The sequence below is a fragment of the Scyliorhinus canicula genome, chromosome 10 (assembly GCF_902713615.1).
Source record: "Scyliorhinus canicula chromosome 10, sScyCan1.1, whole genome shotgun sequence".
Taxonomy (NCBI): Eukaryota; Metazoa; Chordata; class Chondrichthyes; order Carcharhiniformes; family Scyliorhinidae; genus Scyliorhinus; species Scyliorhinus canicula.
In genome coordinates this window covers 144,147,242-144,170,079 of record NC_052155.1, presented here as the reverse complement: position 1 = coordinate 144,170,079, position 22,838 = coordinate 144,147,242, and the positions used below count along the sequence as shown (strand labels likewise).

The window sequence follows — 22,838 nt, the reverse complement described above, 5'->3', positions numbered from 1 at the left end:
ATTATTGGGTAATTCAATTGTGTTGTGACTCTGGGTCAAGTGGGGCTGGAATTGGCCGCACCCTAGCCCTGAATGTCGGAACATTATTCTGGTGTACCATGGCTGACATGACAGAGTATCCCAAACAAAAACGTAAACAATGATGTAAATATCCTCAGGGCTTCTCCCATACTGTTCCTGGAACTTTGGCAGATGTTCAGTGGAAAACCTACTTATACATGGCAGAATTTCTGCCAAACCTACACCAAAGGCATGATGGCAAAAAGATCCAATGGAATGTCTCCCCATATTATCTGTATCACAACTGCATAAGTGCCCACAGACACATACACATATACAAATGCATGCATGTACGCACATGCATGCACCCATTCACTCATTAATGTAAGTGTGCACATATATACACACATGTGCCGTGTTGGTGAAGCATCACTGTGATTTGGTGCATTTTGGATGTAGAATAACAGGAAAAGTAAGTATGGTTGCGAAAAATTGTGTGTGTTCTGACTAAAGAATCTCTTTATTCCAGGTAGGGTGGATTCATTGTTTGGGGTCAGATGGCAGAGGATTTACACAATGTTAAAAGGAATCAATGTAATAGCTCTGAAGAGGACATCCAAGTATACCATAATCACCAAGAAGGAAATGAGCAGCAGTACTGAATGCAATCTTCTTCACTAAGTTCTGATGCCACAGAGAAATATTCATGGCAATATGAGTATATCAATTTAAGATCAGATGGAACTAAACAGGAAGCAGGAACATCAGTATATTTTGAGGGGCAGTTTGTTCCTGATTGGTACCCTGTACCATGTAAGGAAATTTATATACAGACATTCACTTGCAGGCTGGTACGCACCAGAAAATCCATTGAGGAAGGGGGAACTGCTGCTCAGTGACAGGAAAAGTGGCAAGGATTTATCTCTCTGCATTATATCTGTTTTTGAGTTCTCTGAAAGGAGGAAATATTGGGCTGGATTCTCTGGTCCCCCAGCAGTATTTCTTGGATGTGCGCCATTCGCTGGCAGCGGAATTTTCGCCTCCCGCCGCTTGTCAATGGGATTTCCCATTGAAGACACCCAACGCTGCTGGGGAACCCACAGATGGGGGTGCACTGCCAGCGGGAAAAGAGAATCCCAACGGCCGGCGAATTCAAGCCATTAGTTTTGGGAGTAGTTTAAAGTATTGTACTCAATGTTGTTTTATATGCCCTTCTTTCCAAGCAGTCCTGGATCGGTTTTTCATGTTTAACCTTCAGTGAAACCCTAAACAACAAAACACTGCTTTTTATTTTCCTTTCACTAATTCTCTACTTTGGAGGAAATTCAGCAAACTGATAATCTGTTAGTATGTTCCAATAGGAGCACAATGTTCTGTATGTTCTATGTTCACACTGCTGTTTATACATGTCTACTTACTTACAAAATGGATCAAATAGAGAAAATAGTGCCCTTTGTATCATGCACTGTGCGGCATGGACACAAATAACTTCAGAAAGGCTTTACTGAAGCAATTGAAAAACTGCAAGGAAGAAACGATATTTGAATTCTATTTTTAAAAATACAGAAGAAACTTGATTAAGAATGAAGATTGTGGTGATATGCATCACTGTAAATACACAAGGGGTTAATGTAAATACACGTAGACTAGATAGACACTAGAGGGAGCACCAGAGGCATGACACACAGACACTCAACCAATAGGCCAGTAAAATAGGACACGACCAATGGGCATTCAAGACACTCACAGAGGTGACACTACCACAGGAGGGCATTACAGCAACCCATATATAAGGACATAGCACACATGATCTTCCTCTTTCCAGTGGAGACACTTAGTGAGTACAGACAGGGTTGATTTGAAACACATCACACCCACCACGTGGATTGTAGCAGACTGGTTATATAGTCTGAGTAGCTATAGTAGGATTAACAGGAGAGTCAAATCCAAGTAGGAGAATCGTTAACAGTTTAATAAATGTGTTAAAGCTATCTCCAAGTCTGAACCTTCCTTTGTCAGAGTGCACATCAAAGAAGCAGCTTATGCTACGTCAAGAGCATAACAAAACAAAGATTAATCTACCAATCTCTCATATCAGTTTGAATGCGTCAGGGAGATTGTATCTCTAATTCTATACTTCATTCCTCTACAGCACAGCTCATCCTGACAGCTCAGGATTGATGAACGTACCCACTGGAATAAATTCCAAGCAGGGACCACATCTCAGATAAGCAACTTTAGACTAATTTATGTGCAATTGCTTGCACTGACATTCTTCATTCAGGCATCAATGGGACATGGCAGCACTGTATACTGAATGAAGGGTGGCTTTTTGGTGAGCCTTCTGGGGTTACCCTCTTCTGCTATACCACTTATATGAAAAAATAGGAAGTGCCTTCTGTGTTGTTCCTCGTGTCTTAATAAAGCTCGCAGTCTCAAATGTGGAGAAGATGCTTTATTGTGAGTTCGTTCAGTTTCCAGAGCTCGACCAGTGCTAACTACCAGCTTTGCTTGCTGTGTGTCCTGCTTACCAGCCCGCCTGCTGTGAAGAGTGTGTCCTCACTTCCTGTCCTGATCTATTTATATGGCTCTCCCGTGCTCCCTCTAGTGGTCGCTCAGTTGTGTTGCATCTGGTTAACTTGTGATCACCACATCCCCCTTTTTCTCTTAACATATTTTCTGAACATCGTTAAAGAAAATTGTACATCCTGTCCCAGTGTATTTATAGCTCTCCCGCTCGTGTTTGCTCTGTTGTTTTTGTATCTGGTCAATCTACGATCACCACATCCCCCTCTTTCTCATTACATAGTTTCTGTACATCATTAAGGAAAATTATACAAAACAGTAACTTATGATATGCGTATCTATACAAGTGATGATGCTATTGCCTTAGTTAACAAAGCCAATGTATTTATATGTCCAAACTTAATAAACACATTTATGAGTCCAAACTTGATGAATTTGTTCAGAGCTTTTTTTTTCTTTTTGTTGTTGATGACGTGGTGATATTGATATTGCAAGTCCGCTGTGAATGTTGTTGGTGTTCCTTGTTATGTTAAGTACCCAATGCGTCATCCCGAGGTGTTTGCATGGTCACATCACTGATGTTGACTGGCATGGACTTTTTTTTTTGTGCTTGTGGTGTTGATTTATTGTCTCATCCGCCTTGGATGCTGGTGTGCTTGCTTGTTCTGGAGCAGACGTGAGTTTGTGCGATTCGTTGTCATCCCATGACATGTTTGTAGTCTTGTTATCGTTTTGCAGTGTGCTGTGGCATCGTCCATCATGTGCCAAGTAGTGCCATTGTGTACAAGTCGTTGTTTCATTGCTGTTGTTTCTGTCGTTCCTGTTTTTGTTGTTTCCGTTGCCGTACTTGTCGCTGTTTTTGTCGTTTCCGTCTTTGTTGTTGTCGCTATCTTTGCTCCTGACTTTGTTGTGTTTGTTGCCATTCTTGTTGTTTCTGCCTCTGTCGTTGTCGCTATCTTTGTGCCTGACGTTGTTGTTTGTCTTGTTGCGCTTCATGTTGCTTTTATTCTTGCTGTTGTCGTTCTCGTTTCTGCTGTGCTTCTTGCTATTGTTGTTTGTCTTGTCGCGCTTCATGTTGCTTTTCTTCTTGCTGTTGTCGTTCTCGTTTCTGCTGTGCTTCTTGCTATTGTTGTTGGTCTTGTCGTGCTTCATGTTGTTTTTGTTCTTGCTGTGTTTCTTTTGACTTTTGTTTTTCTTGTTATACTCTATGAGTGTCCCGAGTGGATAATTTGAGTCATTGAGCATTCCGTCTCGCGAGTGGTGCGAATGATCTGATGTTGCATCGGTGCAGGTGACATCAATCAGTTGTGGAGAATTGGATTCCGCATCTTTGCTTTCTTGGTGCTCGTCTTCCGGAGTCAAAGTCTTCTTGATTACATTTGACGCGGTGTCTGTGGACTCTCGGCGCTCCTCTTCTGGAGTCCAAATCTGCATGATTTCAGTTGACGTGGTTTCTCTAGACTCTTGGTGCTCCGCTTCTGGAGTTAAAATCTTCATGATTTCTGTTGATGTTATCTCACTGGACTCCAGGTGCTCCTCTTCTGGAGTCAAAATCTGCATGGTTTCTTTTTGTTTGATGTCTCTGGACTCCAGGTGCTCCTCTTCTGGAGTCAGAATCTGCATGGTTTCTTTCGGCATTGTCTCTGTGGACTCCAGGTGCTCCTCTTCTGGAGTCAAAATGTGCATGTTTTCTTTTGGTGTTGTCTCTCTGGGCTCCAGGTGCTCCTCTTCTGGAGTCAAAATCTGCATGTTTTCTTTCGGCATCGTCTCTCTGGACTGTTGGGTGGCCCGACTCTGTGCTTCTGTACAGACAAGCTGAGAACTGTCAGTCTCACTGTGATCCTGTACGTCGAGTGCGAGCACCTTGTCACTGTTTTCGCTCTGTGCTTCGGTACAGACAAGCTGAGAACTGTCAGTCTCACTGTGATCCTGTACGTCGAGTGCGAGCACCTTGTCACTGTTTTCGCTCTGTGCTTCGGTACAGACAAGCTGAGAACTGTCAGTCTCACTGTGATCCTGTACGTTGAGTGTGATCACCTTGTCACTGTCTTCGCATGCAGTGGGCAGAGGTGCATTGTCTTCTTCTTGTTCCTGTGAGCGTGTTGGACTTTCATAGTCCGCTCTTTCTTCTTGTTCCTGTGAGCGTGTTGGACTTTCATAGTCTGCTCTTTCTTCTTGTTCCTGTGAGCGTGTTGGACTTTCATAGTCTGCTTTTTCTTCTTGTTCCTGTGAGCGTGTTGGACTTTCATAGTCCGCTCTTTCTTCTTGTTCCTGTGAGCTTGGTAGACTTTCATAGTCTGCTTGCGGTTGCTCAGGTACAGCGGGTTTACCTTCATGGTCTTGTTCATGCTTGGTGTCCGCCCGGGAGTGTTTGCTTGCATCCCTGTTGGCGTCTTTCATCACTCGCACTGTGGAGCCTGTCATCGCTCGCTCCGTGGAGTCTTCCTGTGCTCTCTGTGTGGCGTCGTCTTCGTCTTGGGTATTGCTGTCATCCAATGTATCGACGAGCTGCCATGGCACCATGGTGTTGGATTCATCCACCATGAGTAGAGTCGTGTTGAGCTTTGCAACGGTGTCGCTGATGCTGTGATCAGCATGTCCAAATAACTCCTCCATGTCTGAGTAGTATTCTTTGAAACCCATTTCATCTTCGTTGGCTTCTTCTACCACGAGTTGATTCGTGTTGAACTTTGCGACCGTGTCGCTGATGCTGTGATAAGCATATCCGACTGACTCAGCTGTGTCTGAGTAGTATTCTCCGAATACCAAATCATCCTGGTTGGATTCTTCTACCACGAGTTGATTCGTGTTGAACTTTGCGACCGTGTCGCTGATGCTGTGATAAGCATATCCGACTGACTCAGCCATGTCTGAGTAGTATTCTTTGAAAACCAAATCATCTTGGTTGGATTCATCTACCACGAGTTGGTTCGTGTTGTGCTTTGCGACCGTGTCGCTGATGCTGTGATAAGCATATCCGACTGACTCAGCTATGTCTGAGTAGTATTCTTCGAAAACCAAAGCATTTTGGTTGGATTCATCTACCACGAGTTGGTTCGTGTTGTACTTTGCGACCGTGTCGCTGATGCTGTGATAAGCATATCCGACTGACCCAGTCAGGTCTGAGAGGTAATCGTCGAAAAACAAATCATCTTTTGTTGTTTCGGAATTCTTTTTCTTCGCTTCACTGTGTGTGGTGAAGGCAGCTTTTTCCAAGGTTTTGTGCAAGTTGTTTTTCACTGTTGGTTTAAGTTCAGGCGTTTTTCTGTGTTCTGAGGCAAGAAAATTTGGTTTTACCACTTTAAGTGTCTTGTTTTCAATTTTCGGGCATTTCCCTTTTAAGTGGGCGTGGTCAGGATTCTCAGACGTCATGACGTCACGCGTAGGAACGACTTGCACATGCGCAAATCGGCTTTCTTTCCTTGTGCGGTTCGGTGTCCATTGCGCATGCGCGGCTTGCGCATGACGGTCCGCGACGAAGACTTTTTTTGACTGCGCATGCGCGGCTTGCGCATGCGCATAACGATCGGCGCCGCGATCTTTTGTAAACTGCGCATGCGCGACTTCCGGTTCTGGCGCATGCGCGACTTCCGGTTCCGGCGCATGCGCAGACGCGATTTGTAGTTCTTTGCTTACCAGAGACTGCAAAATGTGCTCCGACGCCATTTTATCGCGGATTTCAGCGTTTTTTCTTTCTAAAAGTTGTAAGTTACCTTTTCTTTCCGATCTGGACTGGATTTCAGCGTTTTGGCTTTGTGAAAAATTCATGTTATTTCTTCTTTTTGATCTGTACTGTGCATTCGCGATTTCCTGATCTTTTTGTGATTTTTTAAGTCTTGCATCACTCAGTCTCTGTGCAGGTTGGACTGTGAGCATGCCTTGCTGTTCAAATTTCTCACAGTACTCTTCAAATTTGTTTAGTAACGTTTGTAAGCTGTTCCTGTCTTCACCTTTTGAGTGTTTAAATCCATTATACACTTTCCTATTGACAGGCCCTTCGATGAGAATTGCTATTTTAATTTTGTCTGAGGCTTCTGCTACATCATTAGCTATGAGATAAAAATCGAACATTTGTTTAAACCTTTTCCAGACATTTCTTACATTACCAGTCGTGTCCAGCTGAGGTGGGTATCCATGCCACATCCTCGAATTAGCGATGTCTTCCCCAGTCAAATGTCCAGTAGGAGATTTCCATGCCATTTTGTGCTTTCTGTATCTGCAGCTGAGTTGTCCTGTCGTAAGCGTCCTGAAATCACTGCTGGTACCATGTGTTGTTCCTCGTGTCTTAATAAAGCTCGTAGTCTCAAGTGTGGAGAAGATGCTTTATTGTGAGTTCGTTCAGTTTCCAGAGCTCGACCTAGAACTACCTTCCAGTGCTAACTACCAGCTTTGCTTGCTGTGTGTCCTGCTTACCAGCCCGCCTGCTGTGAAGAGTGTGTCCTCACTTCCTGTCCTGATCTATTTATATGGCTCTCCCGTGCTCCCTCTAGTGGTCGCTCAGTTGTGTTGCATCTGGTTAACTTGTGATCACCACACCTTCCTAAAATATTTTCTTTTAGCTCGTTAAATACACAGAAGCATGTTTACAGAAGAATACGCCACAGTACTTACCACAATACCAGTTCTGAGGATAAAATAGTGGACAGTCTGTGTAACATCTGCTGCATGTACCAGATTGTGATAGGGGTTTGTATGCTTTGTGTATCCAACTTCTAGGGCTTCAATAAATGACACCAGAGAGGACACAGGAATCTGAAATGAAGACGACAATAAAAATAATAAGATTTACACTGTAATTACACCGGAGATGTTCAGTCTGGTAATCAGTGGTAAAATGGATGAATGAAGAATGCAAGAATCCAAATTATCTCAATGGCTTGTAATGGTCAGCTGGATATACAGCGGGGAAAATCTCCAGAGTATTCTGCTCAATGTTTGCTGCTCTGCAGCTGACTGAAGAAAATCTCCATGTCAGAAAAAGTAACCAAACTCTGACATTTCTGAACAAAATTCTTCAGATGAGGATTTATTTGTTGTGTACAAATTCAATAGACAAAGAGACTGGCTCAATTGTGTTATAGTACAGGATCAACATAAAGATAAGGGTGAGACCAACAAGCGCAGAGAACTTTGGGTGTCAAGCGATATTCATGATTGGATAAGGAAAAAAGGGAGGCTTTGTGGCAGATACAGGGGGGTTCAAAACAGTGGAATCCCCAGAGGACTACAGAAAGTGAAGGGCAGAACTTTAAAAATAAATTAGAAAAGTGAAGAGGGGGCATGAAAAAACACTGATGGGCAAAATAAAGGAACATCTCAAGGTTATTGTAAGTATACTAAGAGCAAGAGGGTGAACAGCGAAAGAGTGGGCCCATTATAGACCGAAGTGGCAATCTGTGTGTGGAGTCAGAAGATGTAGGTGAGGTTTCAAGTGAGTTTTTTTCATCTGTGTTCATTATGGAGAAGGACAATATAGATATGAAAATCAGTGAGGGGGGACTGTGATATAATTAAACAAATTAGCAGAATTTAGAACAGTACAGCACAGAACAGGCCCTTCGGTCCTCAATGTTGTGCCGAGCAATGATCACCCTACTCAAGCCCACGTATCCACCCTATACCAGTAACCCAACAACCCCCATTAACATTATTTTTTAGGACACTAAGGGCAATTTAGCCTGGCCAATCCACCTAACCCGCACATCTTTGGACTGTGGGAGGAAACCGGAGCACCCGGAGGAAACCCACGCACACACGGGGAGGACGTGCAGACTCCGCACAGACAGTGCCCCAGCTGGGAATCGAACCTGGGACCCTGGAGCTGTGAAGCAGTGATGCTAACCACCATGCTGCCCCAGAGGGAGGAGATATTTAGTGGGCTTAAAAGTGGATATATCTCTAGGCCCAGGTGCATTTTATTGCTTTTCTGGAAAGCAATGGAGAAGACTGCAGGTGCTCTGATGCCAATTTTCAAATCCTCTCGGGCCATATGAGGTGTGCCAGAGGACTGAAAGACAGCTAATGTGGTACCATTATTCAAGAAGGGATGTAGGGAAAAAAACAGGTAATTACAAACCAGTGAGTCAAATATCACTGGTAGGAAACATATTGGAAACAATTCTCAGGGACAAAATGAATCTCCACTTGGAGAGGCAAGGATTAATCAAGGATAGAAAACTGGTTGAGTGGATAGACAATTGGTTGACAGAGAGGAAACAAAGAGTAGGGATTAATGGGTCATTTTCAAATTGGCAGGCAGCAACCAGTGGGGTACCACAGGGATAGAACAAAGAACAAAGAAAATTACAGCACAGGAACAGGCCCTTCGGCCCTCCCAGCCTGCGCCGATCCAGATCCTTTATCTAAACCTGTCTCCTATTTTCCAAGGTCTACTTCCCTCTGTTCCCGCCCATTCATATACCTGTCTAGATGTTTCTTAAATGATGCTATCGTGCCCGCCTCTACCACCTCCGCTGGTAAAGCGTTCCAGGCACCCACCACCCTCTGCGTAAAAAACTTTCCACGCACATCTCCCTTAAACTTTCCCCCTCTCACCTTGAAATCGTGACCCCTTGTAACTGACAAGGAAAAGCTTGGGGAAAGCTTGTTGCTGTCCACCCTGTCCATACCTCTCAATTTTGTAGACCTCAATCAGGTCCCCCCTTCTCAACCTCCGTCTTTCCAACGAAAACAATCCTAATCTACTCAACCTTTCTTCATAGCTAGCACCCTCCATACCAGGCAACATCCTGGTGAACCTCCTCTGCACCCTCTCCAAGGCATCCACATCCATCTGGTAATGTGGCGACCAGAACTGCACGCAGTATTCCAAATGTGGCCGAACCAAAGTCCTATACAACTGTAAAATGACCTGCCAACTCTTGTACTCAATACCCCGTCCGATGAAGGCAAGCATGCTGTGTGCCTTCTTGACCACTCTATCAACCTGCGTTGCTACCTTCAGGGTACAATGGACCTGAACTCCCAGATCTCTCTGCACATCAATTTTCCCCAAGACCCTTCCATTGACCATATAGTCCGCTCCTGAATTTGATCTTCCAAAATGCATCACCTCGCATTTGCCTGGATTGAACTCCATCTGCCATTTCTCTGCCCAACTCTCCAATCTATCTATATTTTGTTGTATTCTCTGACAGTCCTCCTCGCATCTGCAACTCCACCAAACTTAGTATCATCTGCAAACTTGCTAATCAGACCACCTATACCTTCCTCCAGGTCATTTATGTAGATCACAAACAGCAGTGGTCCGAGCACTGATCCCTGTGGAACACCACTAGTCCATTTTGAGACACTCCCTTCCACCACTACTCTCTGTCTCCTGTTGCCCAGCCAGTTCTTTATCTATCTAGCTAGTACACCCTGAACCCCATACAACTTCACTTTTTCCATCAACCTGCCATGGGAAACCTTATCAAACGCCTTACTAAAGTCCATGTATATGACATCTACAGCCCTTCCATTATCAATTAACTTTGTCACTTCCTCAAAGAATTCTATTAGGTTTGTAAGACATGACCTTCCCTGCACAAAACCATGCTGCCTATCACTGATAAGTCTATTTTCTTCCAGATGTGAATAGATCCTATCCCTCAGTATCTTCTCCAACAGTTTGCCTATCACTGACGTCAAGCTCACAGGTCTATAATTCCCTGGATTATCCCTGCTACCCTTCTTAAACAAAGGGACAACATTAGCAATTCTCCAGTCCTCTGGGACCTTACCCGTGCTCAAGGATGCTGCAAAGATATCTGTTAAGGCCCCAGCTATTTCGACCCTCGCTTTCCTCAGTAACCTGGGATAGATCCCATCCGGTCCTGGGAACTTGTCCACCTTAATGTCTTTTAGAATATCCAAAATTTCCCCCTTCCGTATGACAACTTGACCGAGAGTATTTAAACATCCATCCCTAGCCTCAACATCCGTCTTGTCCCTCTCCTTTGTGAATACCGATGCAAAGTACTCATTAAGAATCTCACCCATTTCCTCTGAGTCCACGCATAAATTCCCTCTTTTGTCTTTAAGTGGGCCAATCCTTTCTCTAGTTACCCTCTTGCTCCTTACATACGAATAAAATGCTTTGGGATTTTCCTTAACCCTGTTAGCCAAACATATTTCATGACCCCTTTTAGCCCTCTTTATTGCGCGTTTGAGATTCGTCCTACTTTCCCGATATTCCTCCAAAGCTTCATCAGTTTTGAGTTGCCTCGATCCTATGTATGCTTCCTTTTTCATCTTAGCTAGTCTCACAATTTCACCCATCATCCATAGTTCCCTAATCTTGCCATTTCTATCTCTCATTTTCACAGGAACATGTCTGTCCCGCACTCTAATCAACCTTTCCTTAAAAGACTTCCACATTTCAAATGTGGATTTACCCTTAAACAGCTGCTCCTAATCCACATTCCCTAGCTCCTGCCGAATTTTGTATACTCTGCCTTTCCCCAATTTAGTACTCTTCCTTTCGGACCACTCTTGTCCTTGTCCATGAGTATTCTAAAACTTACGGAATTATGATCGCTATTCCCAAAGTAATCACCGACTGAAACATCAACCTCCTGGCCGGGATCATTCCCCAATACCAGGTCCAGTATGGCCCCTTCCCGAGTTGGACTATTTACATACTGCTCTAAAAAACTCTCCTGGATGCTCCTTACAAACTCTGCTCCATCTACGCCTCCAACAATACACAAATCCCGTTCAATGTTGGGGAAGTTAAAACCTCCCATCACAACCACCCTATTGCTCCTACATTGTTCTATAATCTGTCTGCATATTTGTACCTCTACTTTATGCTCGCTTTTGGGAGGCCTGTAGTAAAGTCCCAACAATGTTACTGCACCCTTCCTATTTCTCAGCTCCACCCATATTGCCTCAGTGCTCGAATCCTCCATCATTCCTTCCTTAATCAGAGCTGTGATATCATCTCTGATGAGTAATGCAACTCCTCCACCCCTTCTACCTCCCTCTCTATCCCTCCTGAAGCATCTATACCCTGGGATATTCAGTTGCCAGTCTTGCCCTTCCCTCAACCAAGTCTCAGTAATACCAATAGCATCATATTCCCAGGTAATGATCCAAGCCCTAAATTCATCTGCCTTACCTGCTACACGTCTCGCATTAAAACAAATGCACCTCAGACCACCTTTGCGTTCACCATCTCTTCCCTGTCTACTCTTCCCCTTAGTCACAGGTGCTGGGATCCCAGCTATTCACAATATTTATATAGCTGCTGTCGGCGAGTGTGAAAATCAGGTAAGCCTTTTTTTTCTGTAATTGTCAAGTGGATAAATGGAAGGGATGGCAGTGCAATGTTCCTCCTGCAGGATGTTCGAGGTGAGGGACACCATCAGTGGCCCTGCCGAGTTCACCTACGGGAAGTGCACCCATCTCCGGCTCCTCAAAGACCATGTTAGGGAACTAGAGCTGGAGCTGGATGAACTGAGCATCATTCTGGAGGCAGAGTCAGTTATAGATAGAAGCTGCAAGGATGTAGTTATTCCTGAGAATGAAGGTAGCTGGCTGATGTTTAAAAGGAGGGGGAAGAAGCAGTCAGTGCAGGGATCCCCTGCAGTTGTTCCCCTCAATAACAGGTATACCATTTTGGATATTGTTGGGGGAGGGACCTACCAGAGGTAAGCCACGGTGACCAGGTCTCTGGCAATGAGTCTGTCCCTGTGGCTCAGAAGGGAAGCGGGGAGAGCATTAGTTATTGGAGACTCTATAGATAAAGGTACAGATAGGCAGTTCTGTGGCAACGATAGAGGCTCACGGTTGGTGTGTTGCCTCCCTGGTGCCAAGGTCCGTGACGTCACTGATCGTGTTTTCAGGATCCTTGAGGGGGAGGGGGAGCAGCAATAAGTCGTGGTATACATCGGTATCAATGACATAGCTAGGAAAAGTGACGGGGATGTAAAGCAGGAGTTAAGGGAGCTAGGGTGGAAGCTGAGAGCCAGGACAGACCGTGTTGTCATCTCTGGTTTGCTGCTAGTGCCAAGTGCGAGCGAAGTGAGGAACAGGGAGAGAGTGCAGTTAAACACGTGGCTACAGGGATGGTGTCGGAGGGAGGGTTTCAGTTACTTGGATAATTGAAGCACATTCTGGGGAAGGTGGGACCTGTACAAACAGGACGGGTTACACCTGAACCAGAGGGGCACCAATACCCTGGGAGGGAAATTTGCTACAGCTCTTCGGGGGCAGGGGTTAAACTAATTTGGCAGGGGGATGGGAAACTGATTTGTAGTCCAGGAGATAGCTTTGCTGGAGTTCACGAAGTTGAGGGTAGTGCAGTACTGAGGAAGGTACCAAAGTCACAAGAGTGGATCTGCAGGCATGAAGGTGGTTTGATGTGTGTCTACTTCAATGCGAGGAGCATCAGGAATTAGGTTGATGAACTTGAAGCATGGATTGGTACCTGGGATTACGATGTTGTGGCCGTTACGGAGACGTGGATAGAACAGGGGCAGGAATGATTATTGGAGGTTCCGGGGTTTAGATGTTTCAGTAACATAGACATAGAACAGTACAGCACAGAACAGGCCCTTCGGCCCTCAATGTTGTGCCGAGCCATGATCGCCCTACTCAAACCCACGTATCCACCCTATACCCATAACCCAACAACCCCCCCCCATTAACCTTACTTTTTTATTAGGACACTACGGGCAATTTAGCATGGCCAATCCACCTAACCCGCACATCTTTGGACTGTGGGAGGAAACCTGAGCACCCGGAGGAAACCCACGCACACAGGGGGAGAACGTGCAGACTCCACACAGACAGTGACCCAGCCGGGAATCGAACCTGGGACCCTGGAGCTGTGAAGCATTTATGCTAACCACCATGCTACCCTGCTAAGATTAGGGAAGATGGTAAAAGAGGTGGAGGTGTAGCATTGTTAATCAAGGATTGTATAATGGCTGCAGAAAGGCAGTTTGAGGAGGATCTGTCTGCCAAGGTAGTGTGGGCTGAAGTTAGAAATAGGAAAGGAGCGGTCACTTTGTTAGGAGTTTTCTACAGGCCCCTAAACAGTAACAGAGATGTGGAGGAAAAGATTGCAATGCAGATTTTGGATAGGTGCGGTAGTCACAGGGTAGTTGTCATCGGTGACTTTAACTTTCCAAATATTGATTGGAACCACTATAATTGGAATAGTTTGGATGGGGCTGTTTTTATCCAATGTGTGCAGGAGGGTTTCCTCACACAATATGCGGCTAGACCGACAAGAGGCGGGGCTATATTGGATTTGGTACTGGGTAATGAACCGGGCCAAGTGTTAGATTTGGTTGTGGGAGAGCACTTTGGAGATAGTGACCACAATTCGGTGACTTTCACTATAGCAATGGAGAGGGATAGGAACATACGGCAGGGCAAAGTTCATACTTGGGGGATGGGTAATTACGATGCGATTAGGCAGGAATTAGGCAAGTGCATAAGATGAAAACAGGAACTGTCAGGGAAAGGCACAATTGAGATGTGGAGCTTGTTTAAGGAGCAAATACTGTGTGTCCTTGATATGCATGTCCCTGTCAGGCAGGGAGGAAATGGTCGAGTGAGGGAACCATGGTTTACAAAAGAGGTTGAATGTCTTGTCAGGAGGAAAATGGGGAATTATGTAAAGATGAGAAAACAAGGTTCAGTTAGGGCACTTGAGGGATACAAGATAGCGAGGAAGGAGCTCAAGAAAGGGCTCAGGAAAGCTAGGAGGGGGCATGAGAAGTCCTTGGCAGGTAGCATCAAGGAAAACCCCAAGGCTTTTTACACTTATGTGAGGAATAAAAGAATGACCAAGGTGAAGTTAGGGCTGGTCAAGGACAGTAGTGGGAACGTGTGCATGGAGTCTGAAGATATAGGAGAGGCCATAAATGAATACTTTTCTTCAGTGTTCACAAAGGAGAGGGGCATATTGTTGAGGAGGATAGTGCAATACAGGCTCATAGGCTGGAAGAGGTAGATATTCGGAAAGAAGATGCGTTAGAAATTTTGAGAAGCCTGAAGATAGATCAGGACCCTTGGCTTGATGAGAATTTTCCTAGGATTGTTTGGGAGGCGAGGGATGAGATTGCAGAGCCTTTGGCTTTGATCTTTATGGAGGAACAACATCTCAGGCGCGATTCTCCGCACTCACGCCGATTCGGAGAATAGCGGGCCGCGCAAATTTTCACGGCGACGCAGGTCCGACGCCCTCCCGCTATTCTCCGAACCCCGCACAAACTACATGTCGGGATTCCCGGCAAAGGCCTCGAACACGCCCCCGACATGACAAGAATCGCTACTTATTGGCCCCCCGCTATTTCGGCCCCCGGATGGGCCGAAGTCCCAACGTCATCACGCACTGTTTTCACGCCGGCCAACACACCTGCTTTTCAAGTTCGTCAACCAGTCGTGCTGGCTGACGAGAGCTTCGAGTAGGTGAGCGCACCGCTCAGCGCACCGCTGGAGTCTGGCCACAATGGGGAAGGCATCCCCGAGAACGGGAGGGGGGAGTGGGGGAGACTGAGGGGGGAGTGGGGGAGATGGAGGGGGGAGTGGGGGAGACTGAGGGGGGAATGGGGGAGACTGAGGGGGGAGTGGGGGAGATGGAGGGGGAGTGGGGGAGACTGAGGGGGGAGTAGGGGAGACTGAGGGGGGAGTGGGGGAGACTGAGGGGGGAGTGGGGGAGACTGAGGGGGGAGTGGGGGAGACTGAGGGGGGGAGTGGGGGAGATGGAGGGGGGAGTGGAGGAGACTGAGGGGGGAGTGGGGGAGACGGAGGGGGAGTGGGGGAGACTGAGGGGGGAGTGGGGGAGACCGAGGGGGGGAGTGGGGGAGACTGAGGGGGGAGTGGGGGAGACCGAGGGGGGGAGTGGGGGAGACTGAGGTGGGTGTGAGGGAGATGGAGGGGGGAGTGGGGGAGACTGAGGGGGAGTGGGGGAGACTGAGGGGGGAGTGGAGGAGACTGAGGGGGGAGTGGGGGAGACTGAGGGGGGAGTGGGGGAGGGAGAGTGGGAGTGGGGGGGGTAGGGAGAGAGTGAGCAAGTGACCCGTCCAAAATGTCTGCCACCCTGCCATGGCGTGCCGGTCACGAGGACACGGCTGCTGGTTGCCCTGTGGCTTATGACCACAGGCCACTGACGCACCGGTGAAGAGGACGTAGTTAACTGCCCGTTGGATGCAGAAAGTGACATGGGGTTAGGCTGCCCGCGTGTCAGCAGCGCGAACAGGCCACCGGCAGGCGGCTGCCGAGGTGTCGACTAACCTCTGTCTAACATGTCCGTCTAACATGTCCCGTTTCTCTGCCCCCCACCACCCTTCTGTAGGTTAGCACAATGTCTGCGAACAGAACGGCTATGTTCTGCGCAGTGGTTGGGGCCGCTGCACTGCATTTGGAGATGCAGCAGCATCCACAGCCACAACCCGCAGTGGATGCAGGGCCAGCTGCAGCAGCAGAGGGAAGGGCTGAGGAGTTGCCAGTCGTCGAGCAGCATGGAGAGGGGGGGGGGGGGGGAGGAGGAGGAGGGGGGAAGGAGGAGGAGGGGGAGGGGGAGGAGGAGAGAGTGAGGGTGCAGACACGGCACCAGAGGCGACGACCAAGGCCGAGGGTGTACCATGCCCGGATCTCTTTCCTAACAACAACAGACATCATCTGCAGGAGACGACTCCGGCTGAGTAGGCGGACGGTGATACATATCTGTCACCTCGTGGCGCACCTCGCCCCACGTGGAACGGAGGGAGAACACGCGATCCCGGTTGCCATCAAGGTGACGGTTGCTCTTAACTTCTATGCGACCGGCTCCTTCCAGTCTCCGAGCGGGGACCTCTCTGGGATCTCCCAGTCATCGGTGCACAGGTGTATCCGACACCCTCTATGACATCGGCGATCGCTACATCACCTTTCCCGAGGAACGAGCAACTCAAGACTCACAAGCTCGTGGATTTGCCAGCGTGGCCGGGATACCGAGGGTGCAGGGGGCAATCGATTGTGTTCACGTCCCCATGCGCCCGCCTGCAGGGGACAGGGACGTGTTCACAAACAGGAGGGGGACATACTCCATGAATATCCAGGTAGTATGCGACCCCCACATGAGGATCATGAATGTCTGTGCAAGGTTCCCAAGGAGTGTGCATGACTCCTACATACCCGATACAACGATGCCCATGCAGCAACCAGGGGTGTGGTGGAGCGCTGCCTTGGCCTCCTCAAGATGAGATTCAGGTGCCTGGACCGCTCCAGAGGGGCCCTGCAGTACCAGCCCGACAGGGTCGCTCGCATTGTTGTGGTCTGCTGTGCGCTGCTCAACATCGCGATGCAGAGGGGAGATGACCTGCTGCAGGAGGCGGAGGGAGAAGCAAGTGGCAGTGGTGCCAGCACAGAGGAGGAGGAGGAGGAGGCTGGCGGAGTGGCGGGCGCAGCACGCAGACACGACCCTGGCGCTGGTGATGTCCAGGAGACGGCACGACAGACCCGGCGAGGACGGCGGGCACGCGACGCCTTGGTGGCAGCACGGTTCACGCGTCGTATGCGACGTCCCCGCTGAACACCAAACCATCACCTGCATCGCTAGTCGTGCAGAGGGTCAACACATAACTGCCACCACCACAACCCCCACCCCCTCTCAGTGTACCCTGCTCCACTTCGACATCACCCTTACCACTGGGTCCAGACGGTATGGCACAACATTGATGGCTGTGTCAGCGGGTGTGATCAGTGCCATGTGGAATGATGACAGCCCGCTCTGCGAAGAGCTGTGAGCTCAGAATCGTTAGAGAGAGTCTGACCCATGGCAATAGCTGAACCATCCACCTTGGTGGCCGCTGAGATCGTCACAGACACTCCATTACGTGCCCGCGTGGGCTAGCTGTGGGAGGGGGTGGGGGGGAAGGGACTGCACACCCGGCACCGAAGTTTCATCGCTCATCAACCCCAGCGACACTCTGTCACCATCACGATTCCTGTGGCTGTGGAACAATCACACGGTATTACAAGTAAGGTGGAACAGTGCGTTTAATGTGAACAAAAATTTACAGGTGCCCCTACAACTAAACTGTGCCCTTCACCCGTGCCAACTTACTCAGTGTCTCTCTTTGTTGCCTTACGGGCCCTACCACTACGTCTAAGTGATTCCCCAGATGATACAGCAGGAATGGATGAGGACTGCTGCGAATCGCCCACCTCGACTCATAGAACATAGAACATAGAACAGTACAGCACAGAACAGGCCCTTCGGCCCTCGATGTTGTGCCGAGCAATGATCACCCTACTTAAACCCACGTAATCTGTATACCCGTAACCCAACAATCCCCCCATTAACCTTACACTACGGGCAATTTAGCATGGCCAATCCACCTAACCCGCACATCTTTGGACTGTGGGAGGAAACCGGAGCACCCGGAGGAAACCCACGCACACACGGGGAGGATGTGCAGACTCCACACAGACAGTGACCCAGCCGGGAATCGAACCTGGGACCCTGGAGCTGTGAAGCATTGATGCTAACCACCATGCTACCGTGAGGCCCCTTGTTTCTCCTTCGGCAAGCGTTTCCTGGGGCGACCCGGCCTTGATGGGCCAGGCTGCTCTGCGGGCATCTCGGGTGACGTTGTGCCACCCTGCTCTGCCTGCTGCCCACCCGATGCACCAGGGATGGGACGGGGGAGGCCGAGAATTCCGGGACGTCCCGTGATGGAGTTAATGGGACGGGCCCCGAAACCTCCTCCTCCCTCAGGGAGCCCGGTGGCCCCCGGCCTCACTTAGGGTCAGAGGTGCGAGCGGGGAGGTGCCCCGTCGTGCCCCCGACACCTGGCGATGCCAGTCCTGGAGGCCTGCAACGGTATCGACCAGGATCCGAAGGTTTGCAGAGACGGAGTCCAGGGAGTTAGACATTCCCGCCAGGGACTGTGCGATCTCAACCTGTGAGTGCACGACACCATCCAGCACGTGTGTCAGGCCGTTGATGCTCTCCGCGGGACTGCTGGGACTGTGCCATCGACTTCTGGGACTGTGCCATCGACTGCTGTGACTGTGCCATGGCGTGCTGCGACTGGGCCATGACCTGCTGAGACTCGGCCAAGGCCCGCAGCGCGCCGGCAATGTCGTGTTGGCTCTGGCGCACTGCTGCCTGTGAGAGGGAAACCCTGTCCAGGGCCGAGGATGGTGTGTGCACATTAAGCCCAATGCCTTGCATAACCTGACCCATTGCCTCCACCGCGGATGCCACCCGTGCGGTGTCGGCCTGGGTTGCTGCCATGAGCGGCACCACTCCCTGCTCGTGGACGCGGTTCGACTCCTCTAACAGCGTCTGCAGAGTCTGGAAGACAGCCCTCATCCCGTCATTGTTTCCCTGGATTTCTTGATGCATCGGCTGTGCGGGTGGGTTGAGAAAGTCCAGGAACTCGGAAAACGTCTGGGAGCCAGTTGGATGCTGGGCCTGGCCTGGCCTCCGTCAGTCCGGGCCCTCGGCTGCTCCGACCTCCACCTGCTGTACCTGCTCAGCTGTGATGTGCGACCCAGACTGTGACCCAGGAGCCTCATCACTAAATAGGCCAACTGAGTGTCTCTGGGATGGTGGATGGTGTGGGAGAAAGCTGTGCCGTAAGCTTGAGGTCGTCTTGGGTTGACGCCTCCTCTATGTCATCGGCCCGCAGAGAAGCTGCAGGGCGTTCGCAGGCCATTTCTCTCTCTTGCTCTGTCGCCGCCCTCTGGCCGTCCTGCTCCACAGATTTGGTTGGGGAGGATGGGACTCCCCGCTGATCGGGCACCCTCTCTTGTGCGGCCCTGGGTGAGGTGGGGGCAGATGCCTGTGTCTGCCTGGAGGCAGACGGCCCTGGTTGTTCGGCATCACGTCCGAGGGAAGAGAATGAAACGGGTTATTTAGATTCGCTCGGCCGGGCGCTGGACGGTCCAAGTGGGCAGAGTGTGAAGGGACAGAGGATGGGGGAGGTGTCCAAGTGGGCAGGGTGTGTGAAGGGACAGAGGATGGGGAAGGTGTCCAAGTGGGCAGGGTGTGTGAAGGGACAGAGGATGGGGGAGGTGTCCCAGTGAGCAGAGTGTGAAGGGACAGAGGATGGGGGAGGTGTCCCAGTGGGCAGGGTGTGTGAAGGGACAGAGGATGGGGGCGGTGTCCCAGTGGGCAGGGTGTGTGAAGGGACAGAGGATGGGGAAGGTGTCCAAGTGGGCAGGGTGTGTGAAGGGACAGAGGATGGGGGAGGTGTCCCAGTGAGCAGAGTGTGAAGGGACAGAGGATGGGGGAGGTGTCCCAGTGGGCAGGGTGTGTGAAGGGACAGAGGATGGGGGCGGTGTCCCAGTGGGCAGGGTGTGTGAAGGGACAGAGAATGGGGAAGGTGTTCCAGTGGGCAGAGTGTGAAGGGACAGAGGATGGGGGAGGTGTCCCAGTGGGCAGAGTGTGAAGGGACAGAGGATGGGGGAGGTGTCCCAGTGGGCAGGGTGTGTGAAGGGACAGAGGATGGGGGAGGTGTCCCAGTGGGCAGGGTGTGTGAAGGGACAGAGGATGGGGGAGGTATCCCAGTGTGCAGGGTGTGTGAAGGGACAGAGGATGGGGGAGGGGGGTTGTTTGTCATGCAGGGCTGTCTCACTTGTTGCAGCTCCGCCAACCTCGCATTGCGCGATCTCCCGGGTGGCAGATCCCCCAACAAGGTCCAGTGCCCTCTGCTCAAACGTGGTGAGGGGGCGCAGGATGGGCGAACCCCCTCCAGTCTTGTTCCGCTCACGGGTGTTGTGAGCGGTTTTGTCCTGTTGGGGGAGGGGGCATAGGTAGATTATTACAATACGGCAGGTATCAGCAGGCCGTTCAGATATTGGCACAGTTTGGGGGTCAAGTTGTAATAAGACCATTGCATCTCTCCACGGGGCCAGAGCGCTGGGTCTGTGACTACTTTGTGAACCACCCTCAACTCACTCTGCCCCAATCCCCCTCCACCCCCCGTGCCGGGGGGGGGGGGGGGGGTGATTAAGTTAAGGGGGGAGGGATGGTTGTCACCCGGGGGCACCCTCTTGGCACTTACCCTGGCAGCCCTGGTGAGGTCGTGCATCTTCTTCCGACATTGGTCTGCAGAGCGAGGGGTCTGCCCCACAGCACTAACGGCAGCAGCCACCTCACGCCAGGCCTGGCGCACCGCGCTGGCAGGGTGGCGATGCCCTCTACGCGGGAAAATGATGCCCCTCCTCTGCTCGATTGATTCGAGCAGCATCTCCATGTCAGCCTCAACAAATCGCGGGGCTGCTCTCCTGAGCTCCGACATCCTGGCCTAGTTTCTGTGCTCGCCCGCGCCCTTTTACAGCGTCGGGCGGCGTCACGTGGCCGTGTTCGTGGCGTCGCCGCGTTCCGGCGTCATCGCGCACGTGATTGACGCGGACCCGATCCTAGCCCATTTCCTGGACGTGAATACCTCGGGAAATGGGCCGTGTCGGGCCGTCGCAAAAGGCGGCCGATTTTCCGCAGGTGCGGAGAATCGCTCCCTCATCTTCCGGTTAGGCACACTTCAGAGCTTCCAGCCTGAACATCGAAGTCAACAACTTCAGATGATCAGCCCCACCTCGACCCATTTGTTTTCATTTTATTGTAACTGTCTTTTACCATTTCTTTCTTTCTTAATATACATTTAATTCCCCCCCCCCCCCCCCCCCCCCCCCCCCCCCCCCCCCCGCAATCTTATCACCTTTCCTACACCTTTCTCCTCTTTGCTTCCCCCTTCCCCTCTCCCCACACCTACAGTTCATCCATGTTAGTTTCCCTGCTGTTTGACCTCTCTGGGGATTGCCATTAACACTCTTTCTCCTTGGTATCTGTGGCCATTAGCACCCAGTTTCCCTGGGTTTCTGTGACTATGACTCATCTTTCATTCTCACTCCACAGTATAAATATTTCCCACTCTCTCTGTCTGTTAGCTTTGACAAAGAGTTATCGGACTCGAAACGTTAGCTATTTTCTCTCCCTACAGATGCTGCCAGACTTACTGAGATTTTCCAGCATTTTCCCTTTCGTTTCAGATTCCAGCATCCACAGTAATTTGCTTTTATCCAGTACATTACTACTGTACATAGTCGATGCTGAAAATATGAATAAATTCAAGAGGCGGCTGGATATCGCACTTGGAGAGAATGGGATCAAAGGCTTTGGGGAGAAAGCAGGATTAGGCTATTGAGTTGGCTGATCAGCCATGATCGTGATGAATGGTGGAGCAGGCTCGAAGGGCCAAAAGGCCTCCTCCTGCTCCTATCTTCTATGTATTTATGAATAGTCAGCATGGTTTTGTCAAAGGGAGATCATGTCTCACAAATTTGACTGATTTTTTCAAGGAGGTGATTAGGTGTGTAAATAAGGGCAATGCAGTTGATGTAGACTACATGGACTTCAGTAAGGCTTTTGACAATGTCCCACATGGGGGACTAGTCAAGAAGAGCCCATGGGATCCAGGGCAATTTGGCAAATTGGATACAAAATTGGCTTAGTAACAGGAGGCAGAGGGTGATGGTCTAAGTTTTGTGTCTGGAAGCCTATGTCAAATGGTGTACTGCAGGAATTAGAGGATGATATAGACAGGCTAGTCAGATGGGCCAAACAGTGGCAAATAGAATTTAAATGGAATTCTATAACTCTATTTTGCCTTTCTTAAAGTATTTACAGTTATATGGGAAAGCTGGTTATCGAGGGATGTGGGCCAATTAAGGGCAATTGGGACGAGCTTAGTGGTAAAAAACTGGGCGGCATGGACAAGTTGGGCCGAAGGGCCTGTTTTCGTGCTGTAAATTTCTCTGATTCTAACCCTGAAAATTGTGAGGTGATGCATTTTGGGAGGACCAACAAGGCAGCGGAATACACAACAAGGCAGCATGGTAGCACTGTTGCTTCATAGCTCCAGGGTCCCAGGTTCAATTCCCGGCTTGGGTCACTGTCTGTGTGGAGTCTGCATGGGTTTCCTCCGGGTTCTCCAGTTTCCTCCCATACGTCCTGAAAGACAGGCTTATGAGGCGAATTGGACATTCTGAATTCTCCCTCTCTGTACCTCGACAGGTGCCGAAATGTGGCAATTAGGGGCTTTTCACAGTAACTTCATTGCAGTGTAAATGTAAGCCTACTTGTGACAATAAAGATTATTATTTGGGCAGCACAGTGGTTAACACAGTTGCTTCACAGCTTCAAGGTCCCAGATTTGATTCCCGGCTTGCCTATGCGGAGACTGCACATTCTCCGCATGTCTGTGTGGGTTTCCTCCGGGAGCTCCGGTTTCCTCCCACAGTCCAAAGATGTGCAGAGTAGGTGGATTGGCCATGCTAAATTGCCCTTGGTGTCCAAAAAAAAT

General features: G+C 49.6%; 1 protein-coding gene across 4 annotated transcripts in view; it reads right to left on the bottom strand.

Moving 5' to 3' along the window:
• Positions 1-22,838, bottom strand: part of LOC119972695 (calcium/calmodulin-dependent 3',5'-cyclic nucleotide phosphodiesterase 1A-like) — a 782,449-nt gene that overhangs the window by 346,843 nt on the left and 412,768 nt on the right. For all 4 annotated transcript variants that reach the window (XM_038809816.1, XM_038809818.1, XM_038809817.1 and 1 more), the window contains one exon: positions 7,138-7,278. In XM_038809816.1, the coding sequence (XP_038665744.1) occupies positions 7,138-7,278 (141 nt within the window). The remainder of the gene's footprint in view (positions 1-7,137; positions 7,279-22,838) is intronic.